At 39.1% G+C, this 21,507-nt stretch overlaps 1 protein-coding gene across 4 annotated transcripts in view; it reads left to right on the forward strand.

The window, feature by feature from the left end:
* Nucleotides 1–21,507, forward strand: part of COG5 (component of oligomeric golgi complex 5) — a 173,111-nt gene that overhangs the window by 141,393 nt on the left and 10,211 nt on the right. For all 4 annotated transcript variants that reach the window (XM_064702835.1, XM_064702836.1, XM_064702838.1 and 1 more), the window contains 5 exons: nt 8,862–8,972; nt 10,335–10,397; nt 11,204–11,307; nt 12,640–12,877; nt 21,089–21,165. In XM_064702835.1, the coding sequence (XP_064558905.1) occupies nt 8,862–8,972; nt 10,335–10,397; nt 11,204–11,307; nt 12,640–12,877; nt 21,089–21,165 (593 nt within the window). The remainder of the gene's footprint in view (nt 1–8,861; nt 8,973–10,334; nt 10,398–11,203; nt 11,308–12,639; nt 12,878–21,088; nt 21,166–21,507) is intronic.

Genomic DNA, 21,507 nt, shown 5'->3' on the forward strand with positions numbered 1-21,507 from the left:
AAAAACAATCTCTACTTTATTAATGCTTGTCCTCAGTGGCTTGTAAACATTGTTGCAATAAAGAGAATGAGGAAAGAAAAGGCTGCAATGCCAGGTGGAATAAAACCCCAACAATTAATTCAGCTTAAAACAGCGAGCTGAGAAAGAGACAGTCTTTACAAGGAATTTTTGTAATGTCATGTGTAGAAGAGAAAGCGTCTGTCATGCTTGATCACAGCAATGAAGATTTAAATAAGCTGTTTTCAGGGGGTTATTTAGATGAGAAGCAGTATGAATGGCATATTTTTGTCCAGAATCTAAAAGGCTAAGTGTATTATAACTGATCCAGGGACTATATTGGAACATCTTGGCTTAATCTGTGAAATTGTGAAAAGCAGAAGCACAAAGGAGGATGGGATTTAAAAGTTAAAATATTGCAATGAGAAAACACTTGGATGAGAAGGATTGATTCTTAGTTTTCTCCGAGTGTTCATGGAGATAGGATTTTTTTTCCTCAACCTTTCAGTCTGTCCCTAGTGGTTGACTAGGAAAAGGCAGAGAGCAGCTGGACTAAACTGGACTAAAGTTAGCCATTTAGCTGGACTAAAGTTCTCCATTGATTTTGCCCAGTCTGTCTAGTTGGGTGAGACAAATATCCATAACATGTTGCAAAAAAGAAAAATGTTGATACAAGATGGCTGTAATTCTGGTTTCTTTTAGGGAAATGAAAATAATAAAGACCTCATTTATGGAGAAAAACATTCATTGAGTTAGCATTAGTCATATATATTTCAAGGAGAAATGTACCTTACACTGCCCAAAAACATTTTTGGCCCAGTTAATTTATGCAAATTGCTCAAATGAAATATGCTGGAGTAGCAAGAACGTGGATGTGAGCTGCATCTCTTGTTAGGATGTTTACTGATGTTTATAGACATAACTGTGTGGCTTGTGGTAGCTGTGTTGGGTTTTTGCCCACCCATCCTCTTATGTGACATAGTTAAATTCATCTAGCTGAATAATTCAATCAAGTAGGGGAGAGCAGGGTGAAGAGGGAGAGAAAACATTTCCTGGAACCAAATTCTTCCAGCAAAGGGATAAAAATGCACTGGAATTCTGGCATCAGATTTAAACCCCAGCAAATTTATGAGGCCTGTGATGGTTTTGAATTGAAAAGCATGATGAATCCTTATTGTAATGACACAAAGTGAATTTCTGATTGCCTTTTTTATTATGTGATCTTATAAGAATTAATCGATGTCTCCTATTAGATAGTGCTATATTGAATTGTAAGCTTTCATTTGCGGGTGAATCACTAGTCAGGGCATATTCCAACAATGAGATTTGTCTGACAGTTCCAGGGAAATGTATCTCGTCCTCCTGTCTAAATGTCGAATATTGCCAACTTCGGAGGCAAGTATGAAATCTAATAAGCTCACAAATCTTCAGGAACAGGAGTGAAATGACACCTCAGGAAGGGTTTATGTAAATAACGGGTCAGTAACAATGGTGTAAGTAATGTGAAAGATTATATTTTCCCCACTTCTCTTTTGAGATACATGAATTAATTGTACTATGCCAGTACCTTGAAGACATGGTATTACTGTCAATGAAAAACTTGGATCCATGCTATTTAAATGAGAGAACCCAAAAATATGAATTCAATGTTTGGCACATTAAAAGAATTCATTAATAGGTATTTAAATAGAATATGTGGGAGGCTATTATATAATAAAATAATTTCAGAATAATTGCTATTTCACTGTACAGTAATAAAAGCTAAAGATGGCAGTAGGACTAATTTAAAAATAATCAAAAGTCAGGTAAGGTTTTGTAATTTATTTTTTTGATGGAAAGATGAGAAGAGCTTTGTAGAAACAGTCATTAGAAAGTACTTATATTGGTCAGAGAATACTTAGAAATATCTATCTGATAAATCACTTTAAAAAGCATTTAAACTTTTAAAACTAATTAAAAATCTGGAGGAGAGAGTTACATTAAAATACTTCATGAAGAATTTTCTGTTTTCTCATGTTGTCTTTTGCTGGTTAGATCGTGACTCACATAACAAATGTGTGATTTTTAAACTTTTTTTTAAGATATACTGGCTAAACTCCAGAAAAAAATAATCCAAACATAAAAGTCTGATTTTGGGAGTTACTTTATCTTGTGAGGAAATTGGTTAAAAGACTTCTTTAAGTCCAGTATGTTGTTTTGCTAACATGTAGTAAAAGAATGTGATTGCACAATCCTTGCAATATTTTGTTATAGTAAACTCTAAGTTATTTCTTAGCAAATTAAAGTCTGTGATTCAGAAAAGGACTTGGTTAAATGTTGGTATATATATATGGCGAAGGATTTGGAAGTCTTCAATTTTGGAACAGCTGTAATGAGAGTTGGACCATGTAAAGTTCAATTATAAACTTGTGTGGGGTAGTAATATTCTAATCTTGGTTAGTGCTGGACTCAATACTACAAAAGACAGATGGCAATTAAATAAGCTGATTGTATTTTTTATCTGTAGGTGAATATCACCCAATCATGTTGAACCTCTCATGTGTCTTGGGGATGGATGTGTCTGCTCTCCACCTCTGGAAGGGCATTCTCAGTACCTGGTTGAAACCAGGAGCTAATGGGATTACATATAAGATATGATTAATCATTCAGTCATTAATTTGGCAAGCATGAGAAGTGCAATAAACCGTTCCTGTCAGAGGTATCAGGATCAACACACATTGTCCTTGAAATCCTCCTCAGACTTGGTCTGGCTGGATAATGGAAGGGACATCATTTTCTGTAGTTGAGAAATTATTCCAAGTGTTTCAGGTTTAATATTCTCTGAGATTCCTTAAAGGAACTGGTTTTATAAGTGCTTTCTGGTATCACAGTTGTTTTAAAGCAGCTCATTGTTTAAGAACCATGAACCATTAGTCACTTTTGGTTACTTGTACAGTGCTTTTCTTCTCAGATGATTCAAAGATTTGGAGATAAATCCTGTCTTTTCTGTTACAGAAAGACCATTTGCTGTTTTTCTTCCATTTCTTTGGCTTTTGAAAATATTAAGGAAGAAAAACCAAAACAAAGCAGAAATATGCCTGAGGAAATGGTTCAATGATTGCTGCTTCTTTTAACATGAATAGTGTGAGCGTGATGTTCGGTCTTTTTCCTGGTCAAGGATGTAACAGTCCCTTCAAATCTTTCTTTCCAAAGTAATGATTATATTTTCTATAAGATTTTTAATTTCTTCACCATAGGCCTCCTTCTCTATATTTCTAGAATATTAAATTTTCATTTTTCTGAGCAAGCTGAAAAAAAAATATTCTGTAAGCTACAAGAATGTCCTGAAGGTGCAATATGCATGATATTATGTACATTTTAAATTATTGCCTGAACTCACAGCTTACTCCTTTCCTCATGTCTTGAAATATTTCTTCTTTTCAAAATTAGAAGCCACTCCAAGAACATAAATTCTTACTTATTATTTATTCTTAAATTTTAGTGGGTTTTTTTTAAGCAGAGCACTCATATTAATTTATCCTTATCAGTCAAGGATCTTACTTCCACTGACACATTCATTCAAATCCTACACTTCAACCCTCTAAATTATGTATCTTCTTTTTACAAATTGTCCTCTAAGTAACTAATATTTAAGTGGAATAGCTAATGGAGTTCAGATTCTTCTATATTTTTCTGCTAAGTGGTGCTTTTTTTTACAATAAGTAGAAAACTGATTCTACTAAACCTTTGTGCTTTTTAGGTGTGGAAAAAGATTGTAAAAGGTTCCTTCTGCAATATGAAAAACATTACACCTAAGAGTAAATCATCCCAATTATTTGTAGTTTATGGGAGAAATCCCAGGGCCAAGCCCTATTGACTCAGAAACTCTCTAAATGGATTCTGTCCTTTATAATAAGTTGTTGTGATCAGGCAGGAGGCCAAGTAGCAGATGGATTGATTGCCTTCTGCCAGAGGTATGGCAACATCAGCTGCATCTATTAGGAATGCATTTATTGTTGAAAATGTCAGCCTGACAACTGCAGTTCAGTTTGTGCTATCAAAACACTCTTTAGTCTCGTGATCCTGGAGTTGGATTAAATGATTTGTTGAGAAGCCCTACTTCAGTCTTTTTTTAGGATCTTCTCCATACTCCTAAATTATGATGATGTTTCCTGCTCTAAAGAAAATGGGTTTGCTGAGGCTGTTTCAGAAAAATCAAAAAAATGGAGCTTTCCAAAACTGCCAATAAGGATGCACAGGAGATCTTAGTTGCTAAGTGTGAAACTGAAGTTTTTCACAAGATATGTAGTCTATGAAGAGAATAGTAGCAAACCAGCTCACAAATCAGTGTCTCTTCTTAGCTGCCACCTGTTGAAAGAGGGGAGTGTTAGTCACTTTGAAGCACTAAAAAAACTTACAGGAAAAGATGTATCAATAGTCTGAGCTTTCGTACAAGAAAAGACAAACTCAGTTAGCATTTCTTTTATAACCCAAGGGAGAACTGATGATTTGATTCATGGCCTAATCTAAATTCTAAATTCATTGCTTCATGGTGAAAACAAGCATTGAATCCCAGAGCAATCTTATCATTGCACATGTCTCAACATGTGAGATCAAATCCATGCTGTCAAATTTCATGTCTGTTCTAAGGCATCAAACACAGAAAAGTGTCAAATCTAGAGCACTTCATCTGGTTATTTCCAAGACTTATTTCCAAAGCAGGTCTATGCAAAGGGGTGCAAATACATTTATAGGGTGAGAATGTATCTGACAAGACTACTAGGGATCTGTTCTACTGCTTTAAATTCCCTTTATAGCTAGTGAAGAGAAACAGGTGCTACCGGGTGCATGTACCATCTTCCCAAAGCAGGGGTTTTAAAATAACCTAGGTGAATTATTCAAGGAAGTTCTTACTTCTCTGCTTCATGGTTTCCTGCATGTGGTCAGGTGAATCATTCCTGAAACTTTCTGTCCTGGGCAGACTGACCCAAGATGAGGCACCTGCTCTCCCTGGAGGTGAAGCAGTGTAACCATGTAGGTGCACTGAGAGATACAAACTAAAAGAAGCTATTTTTTGGAAGAACTTCTGAATTCAGTGAGAGCACACTGCCAGTCATGGCTTACAGCTTCTTACCATGTCAGACTGAAGTAAGTCAGAGGACCTGAAGTCAGCTTGTTCCTCTTTGTGACACATTTTTTGTGTATTGGCTTCTACAAGTGGTTTTTTTTGGTTCAGTAGGCCACCTGATATCAGTGTACTGCTTAGGTCTCAGATTCAGTTGAATTAGATTTTAAAACCCCCAAAATTCTTCTATGCAGCTTTTTCCAGCTAGTCAGCTGCTGGATTGAACCTGCGCATTTCAACCTCCTACTTTAGAGAAAACACTCATATATGTCAGAAAGGCACAGTCTCCCAGTGTTTCTTTCTCATTTCAGTTTAACAGCTACCCTTGCTGTTTTTAAATGCTGCGTGGGACAGAAGCTCACATTCACATTTTTTAGAGCACCATGAGACACAGCCTTTGTCCCAGTGCCTGGATGCATGGTACAACAGTCCTGGCTAATATTTCCTGCTAGGACACCTCTCTGCCTCACTCTTCCTCACGAGCATCCCATGCTGGCAGTGTGCTCCTAGCTCCTGTTGGCAAAGGGAGCTCACACTGACGTGTCACCCCTCCTAGAATTGATGCTTGCTGGGGAATGGGTGCCTGAGCTACTGCCCATGAAATTACTGTAAATAGTAGGCAGGCTTGAGGTAAAAGCAGAAACAATTTAACCAACTGAAGTGAAGAGTGTAAGAAATCGATTGCGACACTTAAGGCAGATACAGAAATGTGGAACAATTACAGTCCTTGTTGCTGCTGCTCATTCAGGTCTGGCTTCAACATCATTTCTTTTCCTTTATTTTCAGCTAGCAGGCTTAAACCAGACTAACTCCCAGGGTGACTGACAGCTCCCTGGAGATGGGATCTGGCCTTCAGCTGCACTTGGTCTTTCACTTGTTTCCCGAAATAGATTCTGATTTGGGATGAAGTCACCCCTTCTGTCCTCCGTTTCTGCTCAACATAATTCACCCTTCCTGGCCTTCTGCATTTCAGGATATATCTGATTGAAAAAGCATCTGATTTTTTTCTCTAGTGCCCTCATCAAAAAGAGGGTCTGTGGACTGTGTCTTTCAGGCAGTCTGAGCAGACGTGCACAGGCTTCACACTTATTTGACTTAACCTATTTACACATTGCAATCCCCAGTGGCCAGATAAGAGAGGAAGAGTTGCACTACCACTGGGTTTAAATGCATGACCCGTGTCTAGCACAGAACTTTCAGAGTACTTTCTGTATAAAAAAGAGTGATAAATGTGAATCATTGATAAAACCCTCTGTGCTGGAAAAGAAACTGAGGGGTGGTTTATGTCTGTAGTGAAAGGGCCATAAGCCTGGCTTCTGGGAGCCAGGGAGACACAATAATGATATTTTTCATAACTGGATGCATGATTGTATAATGGATATAAAGACTGTCAAGAATTCAGTCTGAGGCATTAGAATCTGGAGTAATGGTAAACTGTCTGAAATCCAAACTCATGCCAGTGACACAGTGTTGGTACATGAACCAAACTGGACAGAGTGCAGAACTTCCTTGCCTTGAGGCAAAGTCAGAGAAACCATTGTGATGGCAGCAAGAGAGCCTTCTGTAAATGGTAGGACACAGCTGCCCATGTAGATTTCAGGTGTTTTCATGGCACACCTTCAGGAGAAATGGTCCTAGAGAGCCCTGGGCTGCCCAGTTCCAATTGCTAGTTATAAGAGTCAAGTTTTTCAGGCCTCTTTGCTTTAGACCAGGGGTTTTAGGATGTACAAGGGATCAGCACATGTAACTGTCAAAGGTCAAGTGGATTAGTTAAAGGAAATCTAATCTGGTAAACAGTTTTCCAAGGATTATTTGTTTTTAAGGTATTTTCAGATTTTGCCTGTGAAGCTGTTGTGCACTGCTGCTGACTGTAAGAATTTCTTGTTATTGCAGAAGGGTTACGTTTGTACTCATTAATGGTTTTACTTACCAGTTAAGCTTTTTCACCAGCAGGAGAGACAGAGTCCAATGTCTAAGAAATTGTGACCCCTTTACAACTCTGAGGAACTGAAATTTCAGTGACTGGGATACAAAATTTTACTGGTTTAATAGTATATTTTATGTAATAGTTGTAAATGTGCAAAAATAGAAATTCTTCTGTACAGTACTTTAAAAAGTGTGGAGAAGAAGGTTATTTGTGTCTGGGAGGGTGGTCAGCAGGGTGGACAGGGTCTTTCTTTGCACAGCTGTTTTGTTATTAATCTGTGAAGCTGTAAATGTGAGAAGCGGAATTCTAAAAACCAGTCAGGTCTGTCAGAAAGAAGTATCTAGAAGGAAACAGGGATGTTGTTGCTCACATGGCTGTTCTCATCAGAGAGGCAATAAAATACTGACACAACAATATAGCTGTCAGCCAATTTAAGGATACATTTTGATATCAAATAATTGAAGGTACATTGGAAAAGATCTTTCCTTCTACAAAACCTATTTATCCTGAAATAACCCCTTAATTTGAAGAAAGAGAAATGAACAGATATTGTCACCATAGTGCTGTGAATAAATCAGAGGTCCTGGGTGCTTGCAAAAGCCTGTCCAATACTTCATCATCAGCAGTGCTGGAAAATACTAGATAACTGCTTGTATGCTGACTGTGTTTATGCTGTGTGGGAGCTATGGGAAGTATGGAAATAGTCTTTCACTAGTAAAGATTCGCTGTTTCTCATAAGTTAAATATTTTCATTTTATGTTTGTTTCTTTTGTTCTTAAACAATTATTATTGTATAAAACTCAGTTTTAGTTTAGGAGCTTTCTGTAAGACCTACAACTGTGTCTAGACACCTTCCATGAAAGCCTCTTTACCATTTGCTCAGTGAGTTGAATATATTTTTACTGAGAGACTTTTGGAGCTTGATATCTTCAGGGATTTCCTGGAGGATAATTCTGTATCCTGAAACATAGATAACTAGTTGGGTAATTATATCTCAGTAAAGCCTTCTATTAATAGGTATTCTTGCTTTAATGTTTAGATGTACTTCTAGAATTCACATCACCATTTGTCAGTTCTTTGTTTTGCTGCAGCTTTCAGTGCACAAGAAAAATTTTGTTTGTTTACCAATTGCAGTTTATTATATTTAAATTATAAATATATGCTATGGTGTCCTTACAAGACTGTTCCATAGTTAATGACTATTTATGTATATCATCCTGGAACTTCCATTTCTGTCATAGTAATAAAAAATGCATGCTTTGTGCAGTTTAATATGAAGAAATATTTCTTTGATTTTTGCTGAAAGATTAATATATAAAACTCCTTAATGACAGGTCTAGCAGTTTTGGTCCTTGTAGTTCTATTTTTCTGTTGATTTATAAACCTGCAATATATACAAAGCTCTAAGCCATCTATTTGAAAAAGCAGAGCTTTTAAGGAGAGGCTGGGATAGTTGTCAGAAGGACAGACTGAGGGCATGCAGAAAAATGTATGCTGCTGATAGAGAAAAGCTGCTGGGAGCTTATTGGGCTTTGTCAGGTAGGTGATTTCACCTGACTGAGATTACAAAGTTGAAGTTTTGCTGGGACAAGGTGTCTCCAGGATCATTGTGGGTCTCAGTGCTGGTTTGGGAGCTGAGACAGTCTCCCAAGGTTCCTGTTGCTGTTGTTCAGGCTGTTTCATCTGAAGATGGAAATTCTATGAATCAAGACAAGAGTTAAATGGAAGAACATTGGGTAGTGAGGGCCTGTTGGTTTTTGCTCTGTCATGGTTAATTTAGTGGAGATAGACTGTTTAAAAAGTTGGTACCAATATTTTCTGGGATCCCTGCAGCTGTCCACTCAAGGAGATGCCAGCCAGGTGATTGGGCCACTGACAGAGGGCCAGAGGAGGAACGTGGCTGTGGTCAATTCTCTGTACAAACTGCACCAGGCTGTTCTGAAGGTAGGCTTCTTCTGGCATTCCTCTTCTTGCCATAATGTTACCTGCTTGCTCTATCCGGTGCTAATCTCTGTTTAGCAGATGAGAGCTCTTGACAAATAAAACCCAATTTTGTGTTTGTACAGCAAACACAAAACAGTGCATTTGTACAGCACTTTGAGGCTGGGCTGGCCCTTGTAAGCCCCACTATATGACAAACTGTCAATATTAGAAGAATAAAAATATCTTTCTAGAGAATAATCACATCCGACAGGCATTACTTTGTGAGCATAAACAATTGAACTGTTTGTTTTTTCTTATCTGTCTTTGTTCTAATCAGGCTGATAGCACCCTTGCTGCATCTGCTTCAGCCCAAGCTTATGTTTTTCAGGAGACCTTCAGTGCTTTCCCACAATTGTGGCCAAACTGAAAAGAAGGAAAGGGTGAAATCTAGAAAAGCAATAGCTCATAAATATCTCCATACATTATTGCTGTGACTAAAGTCTGGCCTGGAAATTTTTCAGGACTAAGCACAGTTATGAATAATTCCAATTTACTGATTTAATGATGCCAGTTGTTAACACAGTCTTTGTAAACTAAACCAAACAGATATATTGGTACTTGCAGTTAATCGTATTTAAATCCTAGCCTGATTAGAAAAAAGATCATGAGTACTCCTGACTCTGGATATGTTCAAAGAATTTTAAAAAATGCTAAAAAGCCTGTAAAATTTCCTTGGATTTTGCAAACAGATGGTAGATCAACTTTTAAGTCTGCTTTTTCTGTTGTACTTAGTAATGAACCTCATGTGTCTTAGTGTTGGAGGGAGATCTGATATGATTCAGTCTTTGAGTTCAGTACTTATCTGGCTTAAAAATACTATTGTGTAGCATGTTCAAGACTGTAAGGAAATTGGTAGAATTGTCCTTCAGATCATTCCTTGACTCTCAATTTTAATATTGTTTTAGCTGTACATAAACAACTATTTAACATGTTATGCTATAATAGTCATAATACTGAGAAAGAACAACCATTCCTTCAAACGTTTGCCACAGAGCTGCTTGTATAGTTCTCCATGAATTCTATACTTAGCAGTGGGAGAATACACCAGTTATTTTTATTCTGATTCTGTTAGCCCTTCAGCTAAATTTCAGCTTCACTCCATTGAGTCATTTCTTTGCCAAGGCAGAAGCAGAGTCCATAGGAAATCTGAGAGCAAAGGATTGATGATGCACTGAAAATTCTGTCTGGATAGAGCACACTTGATAGTTATCTGTAAACACTCATTACTAAGGATAACTCAGTGTGTTTTTAATGATGGTGAATATTATGAATTCTAATAATTTGTTGAATGCTGACTATTAACAATTACTTTACAATTTTTAGGTTATTACCAGTCAGAGCTCATTTCCAGCAGCTGCTGAGCAAACTGTCACAACTGCCTTAAAGGTAATTGAATGTCTATATGCTTCAGGGACAGGGCTGAGCTTGGCTTTGTTTGTTACACTTAAAATGGGCACTTATTTCCCACCTATTATTTTACATCAGTATATTCAGTAACAGGTATACAAATATTCTGACATTTCTAATTTATTGTTTCTTCAGCTACATGTGTGTTACCTGTGCCAAATCACTGCTTGAGTCATGCTTGTATTCAGAATATTCTCATAACAGTCAGGACATACATGTCCTCTGACTGTGAAAATAAATGTCTTTCTCTGCAGCATTCACACAGCAATAGCTGGATCCTTCATCACCCCCTTCCTCCCCCGACAGACATCAAATTATAATTTTTATGTGACCTGGTGCTTTCCTGGAGGGGGATGTGGATGGTGGTGCAGCCTCTGTGCTGTGGCTGACAGCTCTCCAAGTCTGTCCTGCTGGGCACTGACCTGGGAGAGGTTGTGTCCAGGGGAATGAAGGGCAGCTTGTGTCTGGGCAATGAACAGCTGAGCCAAATGTGCCCCAAAACATATACAAACCAGGAATGCCAAATTGCTGGGCAAAGCAATTTGTAAAGCCTTCCTTCAAAAAGGAATGCTTTTGAAGGAAGCAGCAAGCAGCCTTTACTGGTAAAATCAGTTAAAGAAAAATGTTATCTTTAGGTTCGGTTCTCCTATTTTGCATTTTCAAATGCAAAATAATAAAAAGCACTGATAAAATGAACTGGTTCCTAAGGTATTTTTGAGGTGTTAAAGTGCAAATGCTTCTAGTTTTTGTTTCTTTACTTCTGCCTTTTTCTTGTTCTATTTTAGGCAGTCCATGATCTAATGGGAAGTGCTGTTCAGCCGCTACTGAACTCTGTAGGAGATTCAGTGGAAGCTATTATCATCACTATGCACCAGGAAGATTTTTCTGGGTAAATAGAAATGTCTTTTACATTTACCATTGCTCAAGTAAGATGTCTTGCATGTGTGTAACAGATTGTTATTGCCACAATGCCCTTGAAGCAAGAGTGCTTGTTTGTTGAAGGGAAGGTGATGCTTTATGGTTAATGAACACAGGAAGCAGAATTACACCTATCTGTTGAAACAAATTAATCAGGTAGCATCTGTCTTCTCTCCCTCCCCCTTTTTTTATTCATATCTGTTGAGTAAAATTCATTTCAAATAAAAAAAGAAAGCTGACAAGAGGCCATTTTTGTGCTTAAAAAAGCCCTTTTGCTTTCAAAATGTGGTTTTTTTTGGGCAGTCTTCAGAACTGTCAGTATTCCTGTTTCTCTAAAGCCTGTGATGTAATAGTTAAAATTGACTTTTTAAAAAATTTAAATCTCAGGTTCAGTATGTTATGCTATTTTCCCAGTGCATTTTCATGAAAATTTCCAGGATTCTTTACATGCCAAGATCTTGAGCCTGATGTATAATTGAGACTTCCTTCCTAAATTTTATTTTGGTTGTCATGTCTGTTCTGACATTGCTTGCACCATCATCAGTTGTCCTGTTTTCTGTCTTGAAAACTAACTGAAAATACTATATTTTCAGAGACGTAATGAATTTTCCTTTTTTTTTTTTTTTTTTTAAACAACATTTTACCCTTTCCTTCTTTTGGCACCAGTAGCACAATACCTCTCCAGGCGGGCAAACAGTTTCCAGCCAAAGGCTAAGTTTTATTAGATACCCTGTGTGTTCTTCTAAGTTTGGAAGTGCTCTTTGCCCTGTCAGTCAAAGAAAGAGAAAGAGGATTGGTTTGTATCTAGGGATTCTGTACTGCTTCTGTAATACTGACTTTGTAATCCTGGGTTTGGAGGAATCTCAGAGACTTATTCTGTACAGAGAACAGGTTGGGATTGACAGGTTAAATTAGTAACCCTGTGACATATGTTTATATTTTATGATCCCCTTTAGAGTTTTGAATCAACAACTGGGACATACAAATTTAGGATCTCAGGTGTAGGCTCCAAATTGAAGGAGGCTCTGCAGGTTGGGTAGGGAGTGGGGTGTTGCCCTTTATCTTTTTATTTCTTGTTTCGTCTTTTAATTCTTCATGGGCATGGCTGATAAAGACATATTTTCTGACTATAGTTTCAGAGAGAGTTACATGCTCTGTATTCTGAGTAGAAATGAGACTCTACAATTCATGCCATGACTTGATGGGGTAGGAAGAAAGTTTAAAAGAATCGAATAGGTTTTGGTCGTCTTTTAAAGATGAATTTAGCTGCCCCTATTTCTTTTTCTTCTCTTGTTTTTTTCAGATCATTATCCGGCTCAGGAAAACCAGATGTCCCTTGTTCTCTCTACATGAAAGAGCTTCAGGGTTTCATAGCAAGAGTCATGAGCGACTACTTCAGGCATTTTGAGTGTTTTGACTTTGTCTTTGATAACACTGAAGCCATGGCTCAAAGAGCAATTGAGCTTTTCATTCGCCATGCCAGTCTGATCAGGCCCCTCGGAGAAGGGGGGAAGATGCGCCTGGCAGCGGATTTTGCACAGGTACCCTCAGTGCTGGTTTCTGATTTTGGTGTCATTTCACTGGAAAGTGTCAATGCTTTTGTCCCCATTGAGGTGTAAACAGGCAGTTGTAGAGACTGGTGCATTCCAGCTCTAGCATCCTCTCTGATAAGATACTGGATCCTGAGAAGAGCATCCACTAAGTCATTGAAGATCCCTCATCACTGTAAGGCACATTTAGGGAGGTCTGACAGCTTCCTGTCCAGGGGACTGTTGCATTTAAATTCTGCTGCATCTTGGCATGTTGTCCCACTGGGCCAACCTCTGTGGCACGTCCATCATTTGCCACCATTCATTCACTTCATTCTTTCTCTCTCTTCTAATGGAATATGGTGTGCCACTTCCTTAATCACTCTATATATCACAATGCCCACAGTGGTTAATGGCTAACTCAGCTGCTTTGCAGTGAAGGAGACAAGCTAAAGAAACATCAATATCCTGGGCAAGAGCTGCCCTATGAAAAAGAGAAGGGCAATTGTCTTGTGAGATTGTCTTTGTGACCTGATTGACTGACCTGCATCTCAGCTTTGCTTAACTCCTGTGCAGGACTAAACCACAAAAGAAATTGCTAGATTCATATCCATTACCTGTCTGTGTTATCTACTATATCAAAATTTAATTTGTCTGCAGTACCACTGTATGGTTAATGTGCCAAAGAATCAGGCATCCACGGATCAATCTGAGGCTGCCATTTATTATTATCCAAGTGGAAAAGGGAATTAGCACTGGCTGTCTGCATGCTGAGTGCTGATTTTGGCTGGTAGGTAACTGAGGTAGGAGAGGAAGGCAGGGAGGGAGGAATTGCTGCCACCTCCACTCCTTCTTCTTCTGGCTGCTTTGTATCATTTGCCTGTGAGTTACATACTCCTGAATTAAATTTTTTTATTCATTACTCAGAAATAGCAAATCAGCCCTTAACCACAGAAATGAAGGGGAAGTTTTCAATTGCTTTCAGCGAGAAGGTTCCATTCCCTTCTCTATTTTGAAGACAATGGCATAAAATTGGAAGCAAAAAAAGGACACTTGACTCTTCCTGTGGAAGGAATAGAGATAATTTTTGTAATTTATGGTAATTTTAGCTAAAGTCAGTCATATAAATTTGGAAAATATTTTCACCTGATTGTACAGCAAAAGCATCTGATCTAAGCACCTGTTATAATCTAAAAATATAACTTGTTAAAAGTTTTTAAACACTGATTTTTCTCACTCTGACATGGACTACCTTTTAAATGAAAAATGTAAACATGTTTTTGTACAGTGTGGAGGAATTTGCATGGTCTTCCCCATTGTGCTGAGTATAACTTCTCAATGGACAACTGCACAGACATAAATATTCTGATTTCTTTTGTGCCACAGTATGAAACAAAAAGGGTTTGCATTCATTCCTGGCTTCAACTGTTGCTGCATCTGGGGGCTTGTTTTTCTTTTCTTCACATTGCACCGTATTCTTGGCTTGTTTAAAAATGGGCTTAAGACAAGAAATCCATGTCCAAACAGCTGCAGGAGCCAGCTCAGCGCTCCCTCTGTGCCTTTGAGCATCTCTGCTCAGAGCTGCTCTGGGTGTCCCAGGCTGCACAGGGGCTGGAGTATCCAAATGGCCTGGACACTCTGTCCTCTTGCTCAGGATGGAAGGAAAAGGACTGAAACATTTTGTAAGTGGACACTGCCTTATATCCTTGTTTTCTGGGATGTGTGTGCTCCTCCCAGAAACCTGGTGGATTTTGTGCATGTGCTCCTGGGAGCCTGGCATGAAGGTGGTTGTTGCTCTGACCCAGCCAGCAGTCCTGGTGTAATGGCAGCTTTAGTGGGGACTAGGAGAGCTTGCTGCTGCTTTTGGCTGAGGAGGGCAGGGAGCAGGTATTTAGCTGGGCTGCTGGCTTGCTGAGAAGGATAAATTTTTTCCAAATGGCCATAAGTGCCACGTGCAGGGTTTTTTTCAGTCCCAGAAAGGCACTGCATTGTTGGACTAAAGCCAAACCCAAAGGAAACAACCTGCCTGGAAAGATACTGTGTGTAGGAGGAGGTTTGTTTATAAACTGGTTTTACTTGTCTTCTGTCTTGTAAAGTAATTTCGAATTTTCTCTGCACAAAAAAAGGTTACATGTTCCTGCTCAAAAATTACTTTTGAGATCTAAGACGTTTCTGGTATTTTGGGGTTGCTTGCAAGCAAAAGACCTGGGCAGAAATCTGTCCAGAAGCTTTGATTAATTAGAGTTCTTATTATAAGCACACATGCAATGAATCCAATAACCTTTGATGGCATCAGATTTTGGGTATCTCATGCTTCTTCACATTCTTTCAGGGCACTCACACAGTTACAGCTGCTTTATATTCAGTAAGAATAGCTTTGGCTGAGAGTCTGATTTCAAAATTTTTGCACTGAAAACGTGTTTTACTGATAAGTTGCCTCAAAACAACAGGTGTCCACACAGAAGGGAGAAAATGAATTTCAAGTTCTCTTCATTCAGAAGTGGGTTTGTTGAGGTGCATAACAGCCAGTTTTCTGGAGTGAGCCTCAGCTACTCATACCTTAGGTATTACTGCTGTGGCTCTGTTGAATTATCTGTCTTGCCCTGTTTGCAGTGTCAGTATGGCATTTGGCTGCCCTGTGCATTACAGATTTCTCAGCAGTGAGACTAGGTGTGTGCTGCTGTGGCAGCTGTAGAGAGCTATGATAGGCTTGAAATATGCCTGAATATCATTAATGTGATTGCATATAAATCAGTGCTTACAGGAACATTGCCAGCCCTAGGAAATGTGCACAGCACTGCAAGGTTGTTATCAGTGCCACAGTTCCTTGGGAGTCTCATTAGAAACATTTCCAGGCTGAGTTCAGCTCTTTTCATGCTCTCAGTTTCAGTTTTTATGCAAGCAATTGCACAAGATTACTCTTCAGCTCACTCCTGTATACACCCAAATCAGCTTGTTTTGTTTGGTTTTGTATTTTCAAGGTGCCCATAATTCAATACTCACATATTTAATACCAAATTTCACTTTTTAATTCAGTACTTGTCAGACTGAAAAAAATGTTCTCCTGGAGGCAAGCAAGCCAGCAAGCCCTGATGGTTTTCAACACTTCTGTTTCTGGAGAGTGCAAGTTCTTCTCCAGAGGACGTTTTTACTTGCTTGGTGTTCAGAGTTGTTACAGCACTTAGGCACAATTTCGGATTCTGGCTTGTAGTTCAGGCCTTCCTAAAACTCAATGGAAGTGCTGGAAAATGCAGAAAAGAATGAACTATTTTTATTGGTCCCGTTAGAGTTGATACTCTTCTCTATATGCTTTTCTGTATTTCTTATCTAGGTGTGATTTATGGTTGGGATTTTTGGCCTTGTTCAGTACTGTGGGCAGAGTGTTTTGATAGGGTACAGTTAATGCTGCCACTAATTCTTCAAGTATTTCTCAGAAAGTTACTGCAAAATATTTGGGTTTTATTGAATTTTCCCAGAAAAGTGTTTTTATGGTAGAAGTTTACAATGCTAAATTCTAGTGTGGAAGAGCTGTTCCTACTTGCTGGCTAGATTAGGGTCAGAATCTGGTTTCCTGATTCAATATGTGACATTAAAAAAAGTATGGCTATTAGGCATTTGGATTTTTTAAAATGTAGACAAATTTGCGTATTTGATCAAACATGATGATACAAATGTAAAAGCGCTTTTTATAATTTTTCCTAAAAAATTTGCTTTCTAGTTATCTCACAGAGAAATGAGAGCAGCAGGATGCTGTAATCACAGTTGAAGTCATAAAGACAGAAACTACTAAAGCTAAAATACATTTAATGTTTAGTGCTAATTATCTTCCTGGAAAGAGGGAATTATTTGCTGATGTGTGTTATTTTAGAGGTGTTCCAGCTGAAGGATTTACTTAAACAGCAACCGTTTTGGAATTGCTGCACTGGGGAAAAATCAAATTGCACATCCCTTCAAGGCCAGCTTCTTTCAGATAATAATTCAGCTCTTCTGCTCCCTTGCTTGTTAAAGCATCCTGTCTTGGTGAATGGCTAGAAAAAAGCATTTTGAGGTAACATTTAAAAACTTGGAATTCATCTTGGCCAGGAGGAAATGTAATTGCTAAAAATTTAATGTTAAGATTTTCCAGCTGAAAAAACAGCTGTTTAAGTAATGAAGGATCTTGAAAATAACACAATAGGCACTAAAAAATAACTTCACTATGGGCTTTTTAAACCACTTTTCCATATATATGCATTATCTGTACCTAGACTATGTATTAACTTCACCCTTGGGTTGCTGAACATAATCCAATTAGAGAAGCCAGGCATGTGATGTATTTTTTTCAATATGGCCAGCCAGTGAATAGTTCAACAGATAACTGACCACCTAGCCATGGGCTATGGCAGAGCCATATGAGAAGAAAAGATAATATTGCATTTTTGGGCTTAGATAGCATTAACCATTGAAAAGAAGCATATGTTGGGCAGGCGCCTGCCACTGTGTCCTGCAAAGCATAGCAAACCAGCATGAATAAATCATGGCAAAGCAATGGGTTTTGAACAAAGCTAAAAGAAACAAGTCATTAGGCCTTCTTCTGTTCTATCTGCTGCTTGCTTTTTGGCAAGCACATTCATCTCCTAATGCTCCCCTTGGATTCTGTGCTAATGATAATATCACATCAAGCCTCTGTGATTGCAAATTACTGCTTGAACACCTGATTTATCACTGAATTTAACCTGGATGTTTGAATTTTCAGATTTGCAGTTTGGAAGGGAAATTTGGAAAAGAAACAGAAAATGCTACTTACCCTTTTATATGTAAAGTCCACAGGACGTGGCTGAGTGAAAGGTCTTGCAGAGATAATACAAACACTGGCTGCCAGCAGCCAAAAGCATCCCCTGATGTCAGAGCTCACTGGCAGGCTTTGAAATGATGGCTGTGTATCACAGCAGAGGCTGCTACAGCAGAGCTCACTGTGTGAATCAACAGTTGATGCCGTTTCAGGTGATGACAGGTAACACAAGCAGAAGTGATGCACGCTCAGTTCTCTGCCCAATTCCAGCACCTTGAAAACAGCAGCTGTTCCAGCAGAGTGCTTCCTCCACAGCACTTGCTCCTGGGCTGGCACAATGTTCAGCACAGACACTAAACCCCTCTCAGTGGCCTCAGAAGTGATTGTGACAGCAGAAGGATGCCATAGCATCCCACCGTGTCACTGGGCTCAGATAAACACCTAAAATTCAAGGAACGAAAACAATCTTAGTTGTTATGTGAATTGTATTGTTTATTGGAGAGAGATTGGGTTATAACACAAGGACTGGTATTGTAAAGTTTAAAAAAAAAGGGTTTCTGTGGTTTATGTACATTTTTACCACATTAGTTATCGCTCATTCCCACTCTTCATGAGTCAATGTGAGATAGTATAGTATGCTGCAAAGCTTAAAAACAATATTTTTCTTTGGCAGCTATTACTTCACGAATCCACCATCTGCTGCCATTAAATCTATCTAGTTCTAGCAATACTAATAATTTCCTACAGTGAATAAAGGTTGGAGATGAAGTAATAGAATTTTCCAAAGTAATTTTTCTTCTTTAGCACTTAAGACTAAAAATTTTAATTTACGGAAACTACAAAGTATATTCAAGAGAATTCATTTAAATTTGTTTTAATAAGGAATTGGTTAAGCTGTGGAAAGTTTCACTTAACGTCTCATTCTTCATATTATGTTCCAGGAGCGAAACAATCCTTTAAAACTTATTAAGCAAAATTATATTTTGCTATGCTGTTATTTCCTCCCCCCCTTGAGTACCGTTTCATCTACACATCTCTGTTTCCACAAGTCAGACTGGCAGTTTGGTGCCTGTTATCAAAGTCTCTAAAGAACCTAAAGGAATTATCTTCTCCCTGGTCCCTCCCAGCTACAAACCCATAGCTCCCACCAGAGCTGGGACACCAGCTCCTGCAGGATATCAGTTCCTTCCAGCTGCCCCCAGCCAGTACTGACGCCTGAAACGAAGCTCTGGAGAAATCAGTCTTGCTCCTGTTTGTTTTTCAGGATCTGTAGGGTTCTTGTATCATGATGCAGCAAGGCATACTTGGTTAGCTCCTTGTTTTGGCTCTTGTTCCTGATGCTGTGTGGCACAGCAGCCTCTTGGCTCCCACCTGTGCTCCTGGGGCACCTTGGGAGCAATGTGCTGGACTTGCTGTAACTTCATTGCAGATCCTGCCTGCCCTGGGAGCCTGCCCTCACTCCCTTGTGCCTGCAGACTCAGCACAGCAGCTGCTGGCTCCTGGGCCACAGGGACATTGACCTCCCACCTGCTTGCAGGAGAGGTGACCTCATCCTCAGGGGGTTATTTCATGGCCTAAAGATTTGGGAACCAAAAAGGGCAGCAGGCAAGAGGAAGCCAGGCTGTTACTCAGGTCTGGAGCCTTATTTCCTTATGTCCTGGATTTTTGATTCACTTTATTCTCCTTTCCAGCTCCATAAAATGCAGATTTCAAGTGGCCTGGAAGTGCCAGATGTGGGCAGGTACGCAGAGGTCCCTGGGCTCAGGCAGTGGCTGTGCACTGCCCATGGGACAGCTCCCCATTGCTTTCCAGAGCTACCCACCTCTCCTGGTCTGCAGGGGAAGCCAAAATGCTTGGGTTGGACCCTGTGGCTTTCCCAGCTTTGCCTGAGTGTCATGTAGGTTACTCCTACAAACATGATCCACCTGACCTACTTTAGGTGTCCACCTTGAGGAAAGGTGCATCAGCCCCACAAGAGTGGCTGTTTCTTGCCACTGCCTTTGAAGAGAACCTGTAGATGTTGAGAAGCAGGTGAGATGACTCCTATCCTGCCACCTGCTTTTAAAGAGGGATGCCTGAAGTATATAGCCTTGATTTGCATTATTCACTAATTTAAGTTCTTCTGGGTTTAGATGAACTATGGCATCATAGTTCACTGCACCCTGTTCCTTGTTTATGCTGGAATCCCAGCATATTATGTGCTCTTGGTGAAGCTGGCGGCCCAGCAGCCATCTATGTCTGAGGAAATGCTGCAGCTGGAAAGAACAATAAAATAGTATTAAAGACTTCACTGTAAATAGTGTCATATCACAAACACTTTGAAACTCATTCAGCAATATTACTTACAAGGGAAACTCATTGTATGGTGGTTTTGATCCTGTTACTTATTTTAGCTGTCATCGTTTGAAACTTAGTTTAATTGTGCATTATATGTAAATCAAAGTCTGAAAAGTCAGGTTGGGGATTTTAAAAAACAGAGAGTAAAGCTTGATCCCTTATTTGGCTGACACTTCAGGAATGCAAAAAATTAAGACTTAAGCCATGTCTGAGTAAAATTACCTGCAGGGTTTTTTAAGTGGTGGTGTTTGTATTGCTGTGCACATTAACTGAAATTTTGCTGTGTAATGTTCATTCAGTCTGGGATCCAGAAGGGAAACACTTTCTTTCTCACTTCTGTGTCCTCACTGTTAATGAAGAGCCTGTGATGGTATTCAGATGTAAAAACCCAAGTGAAACCTGGCTCTTCTTCAAAAAAGCTGAACTCCCATGCTTCAACAACAGAAAGTGTTTTAAACTTGTTTTAAAGATTGCTGCTCTAACTCAGAAACCCAACAGTATGAAAATAAGTATGAAAATAATGGTCTTACTCTTTAACCGTGATTCCATATGACCCTTTGGCAATAGATCTCAGCTGCCTTCTATCTAATCTGTATGGGTTTTGTGCCCCAAAATTTGGGACCCACTGTTCAAGAAAGGATCATTTTAACCTTGTCCTTCACCAAAGGAAAGGGTGCCCAGCTGAAACATGCCTGCAGTTTTACTGCTTTACCAGTGGTTTGTGGAGACCTGCCTAGATTTGCTTTCTTCCCAGACTGCAGTCAGATTTTTGGGGTATTGACACAAGTGCTTCATTAGGAAACTCATCGCCAACAAAATAAACCTGCTGCAAGAAACAAAGGTTTAGTCTCAGAAAGCTCAGAGGCCCCTTCTGTTGTTATGCACAGACTGTAGAGACATTTGTCACGAAATGCTTCCTGTGCTGCCAAGAACAAGGCAGAAGTCTTGGCTTGGGCAACATAGTATGAAAGTAAAAGACTTTCTTGTCTTAATTCCAGATAGAAGTCACTGACTTAGTCTGTAAGTTTGGATTATTGCTTAAAGACAGGCTGCTTCAATGCCAGGTGTTATGTTTTGGGAGGATGTAATTCAAATGGAACTGTTTGCTTTTGTAGATGGAGTTAGCAGTAGCCCCGCTGTGTCGGCGAGTCTCTGACCTGGGCAAGTCCTACAGACAGCTGAGGTCATTCAGGTGAGGAGCAGTCACAGGATGACTAAACTGCATTTCAAACTGATTTATTACCTCCTGTTAGTTCTGATTGAACTGAGAGCTTTTTTGGCAACACCCACCTGCAAATTAGAAATAGATTAAAGTTCTTTGAAATTTTATGCAGAGTATAACTATGATTTACCAATCTTTGTCATGCAAATGTTGGCCAAATTGTACTTTTTTGTATTGCTTTCAGTACATCTTCTGTATGACAGCGAATTCTATAGTTACCTTAAATGTTTTCACTGAAATACAAAATTTACAGTCCTTTGTTGTTTAATTACAATAGGCAACTGCCCTAAATTTTTGCAAACTGGACCTGTG

Source organism: Zonotrichia leucophrys, chromosome 1A (genome assembly GCF_028769735.1).
Source record: "Zonotrichia leucophrys gambelii isolate GWCS_2022_RI chromosome 1A, RI_Zleu_2.0, whole genome shotgun sequence".
NCBI lineage: Eukaryota > Metazoa > Chordata > Aves > Passeriformes > Passerellidae > Zonotrichia > Zonotrichia leucophrys.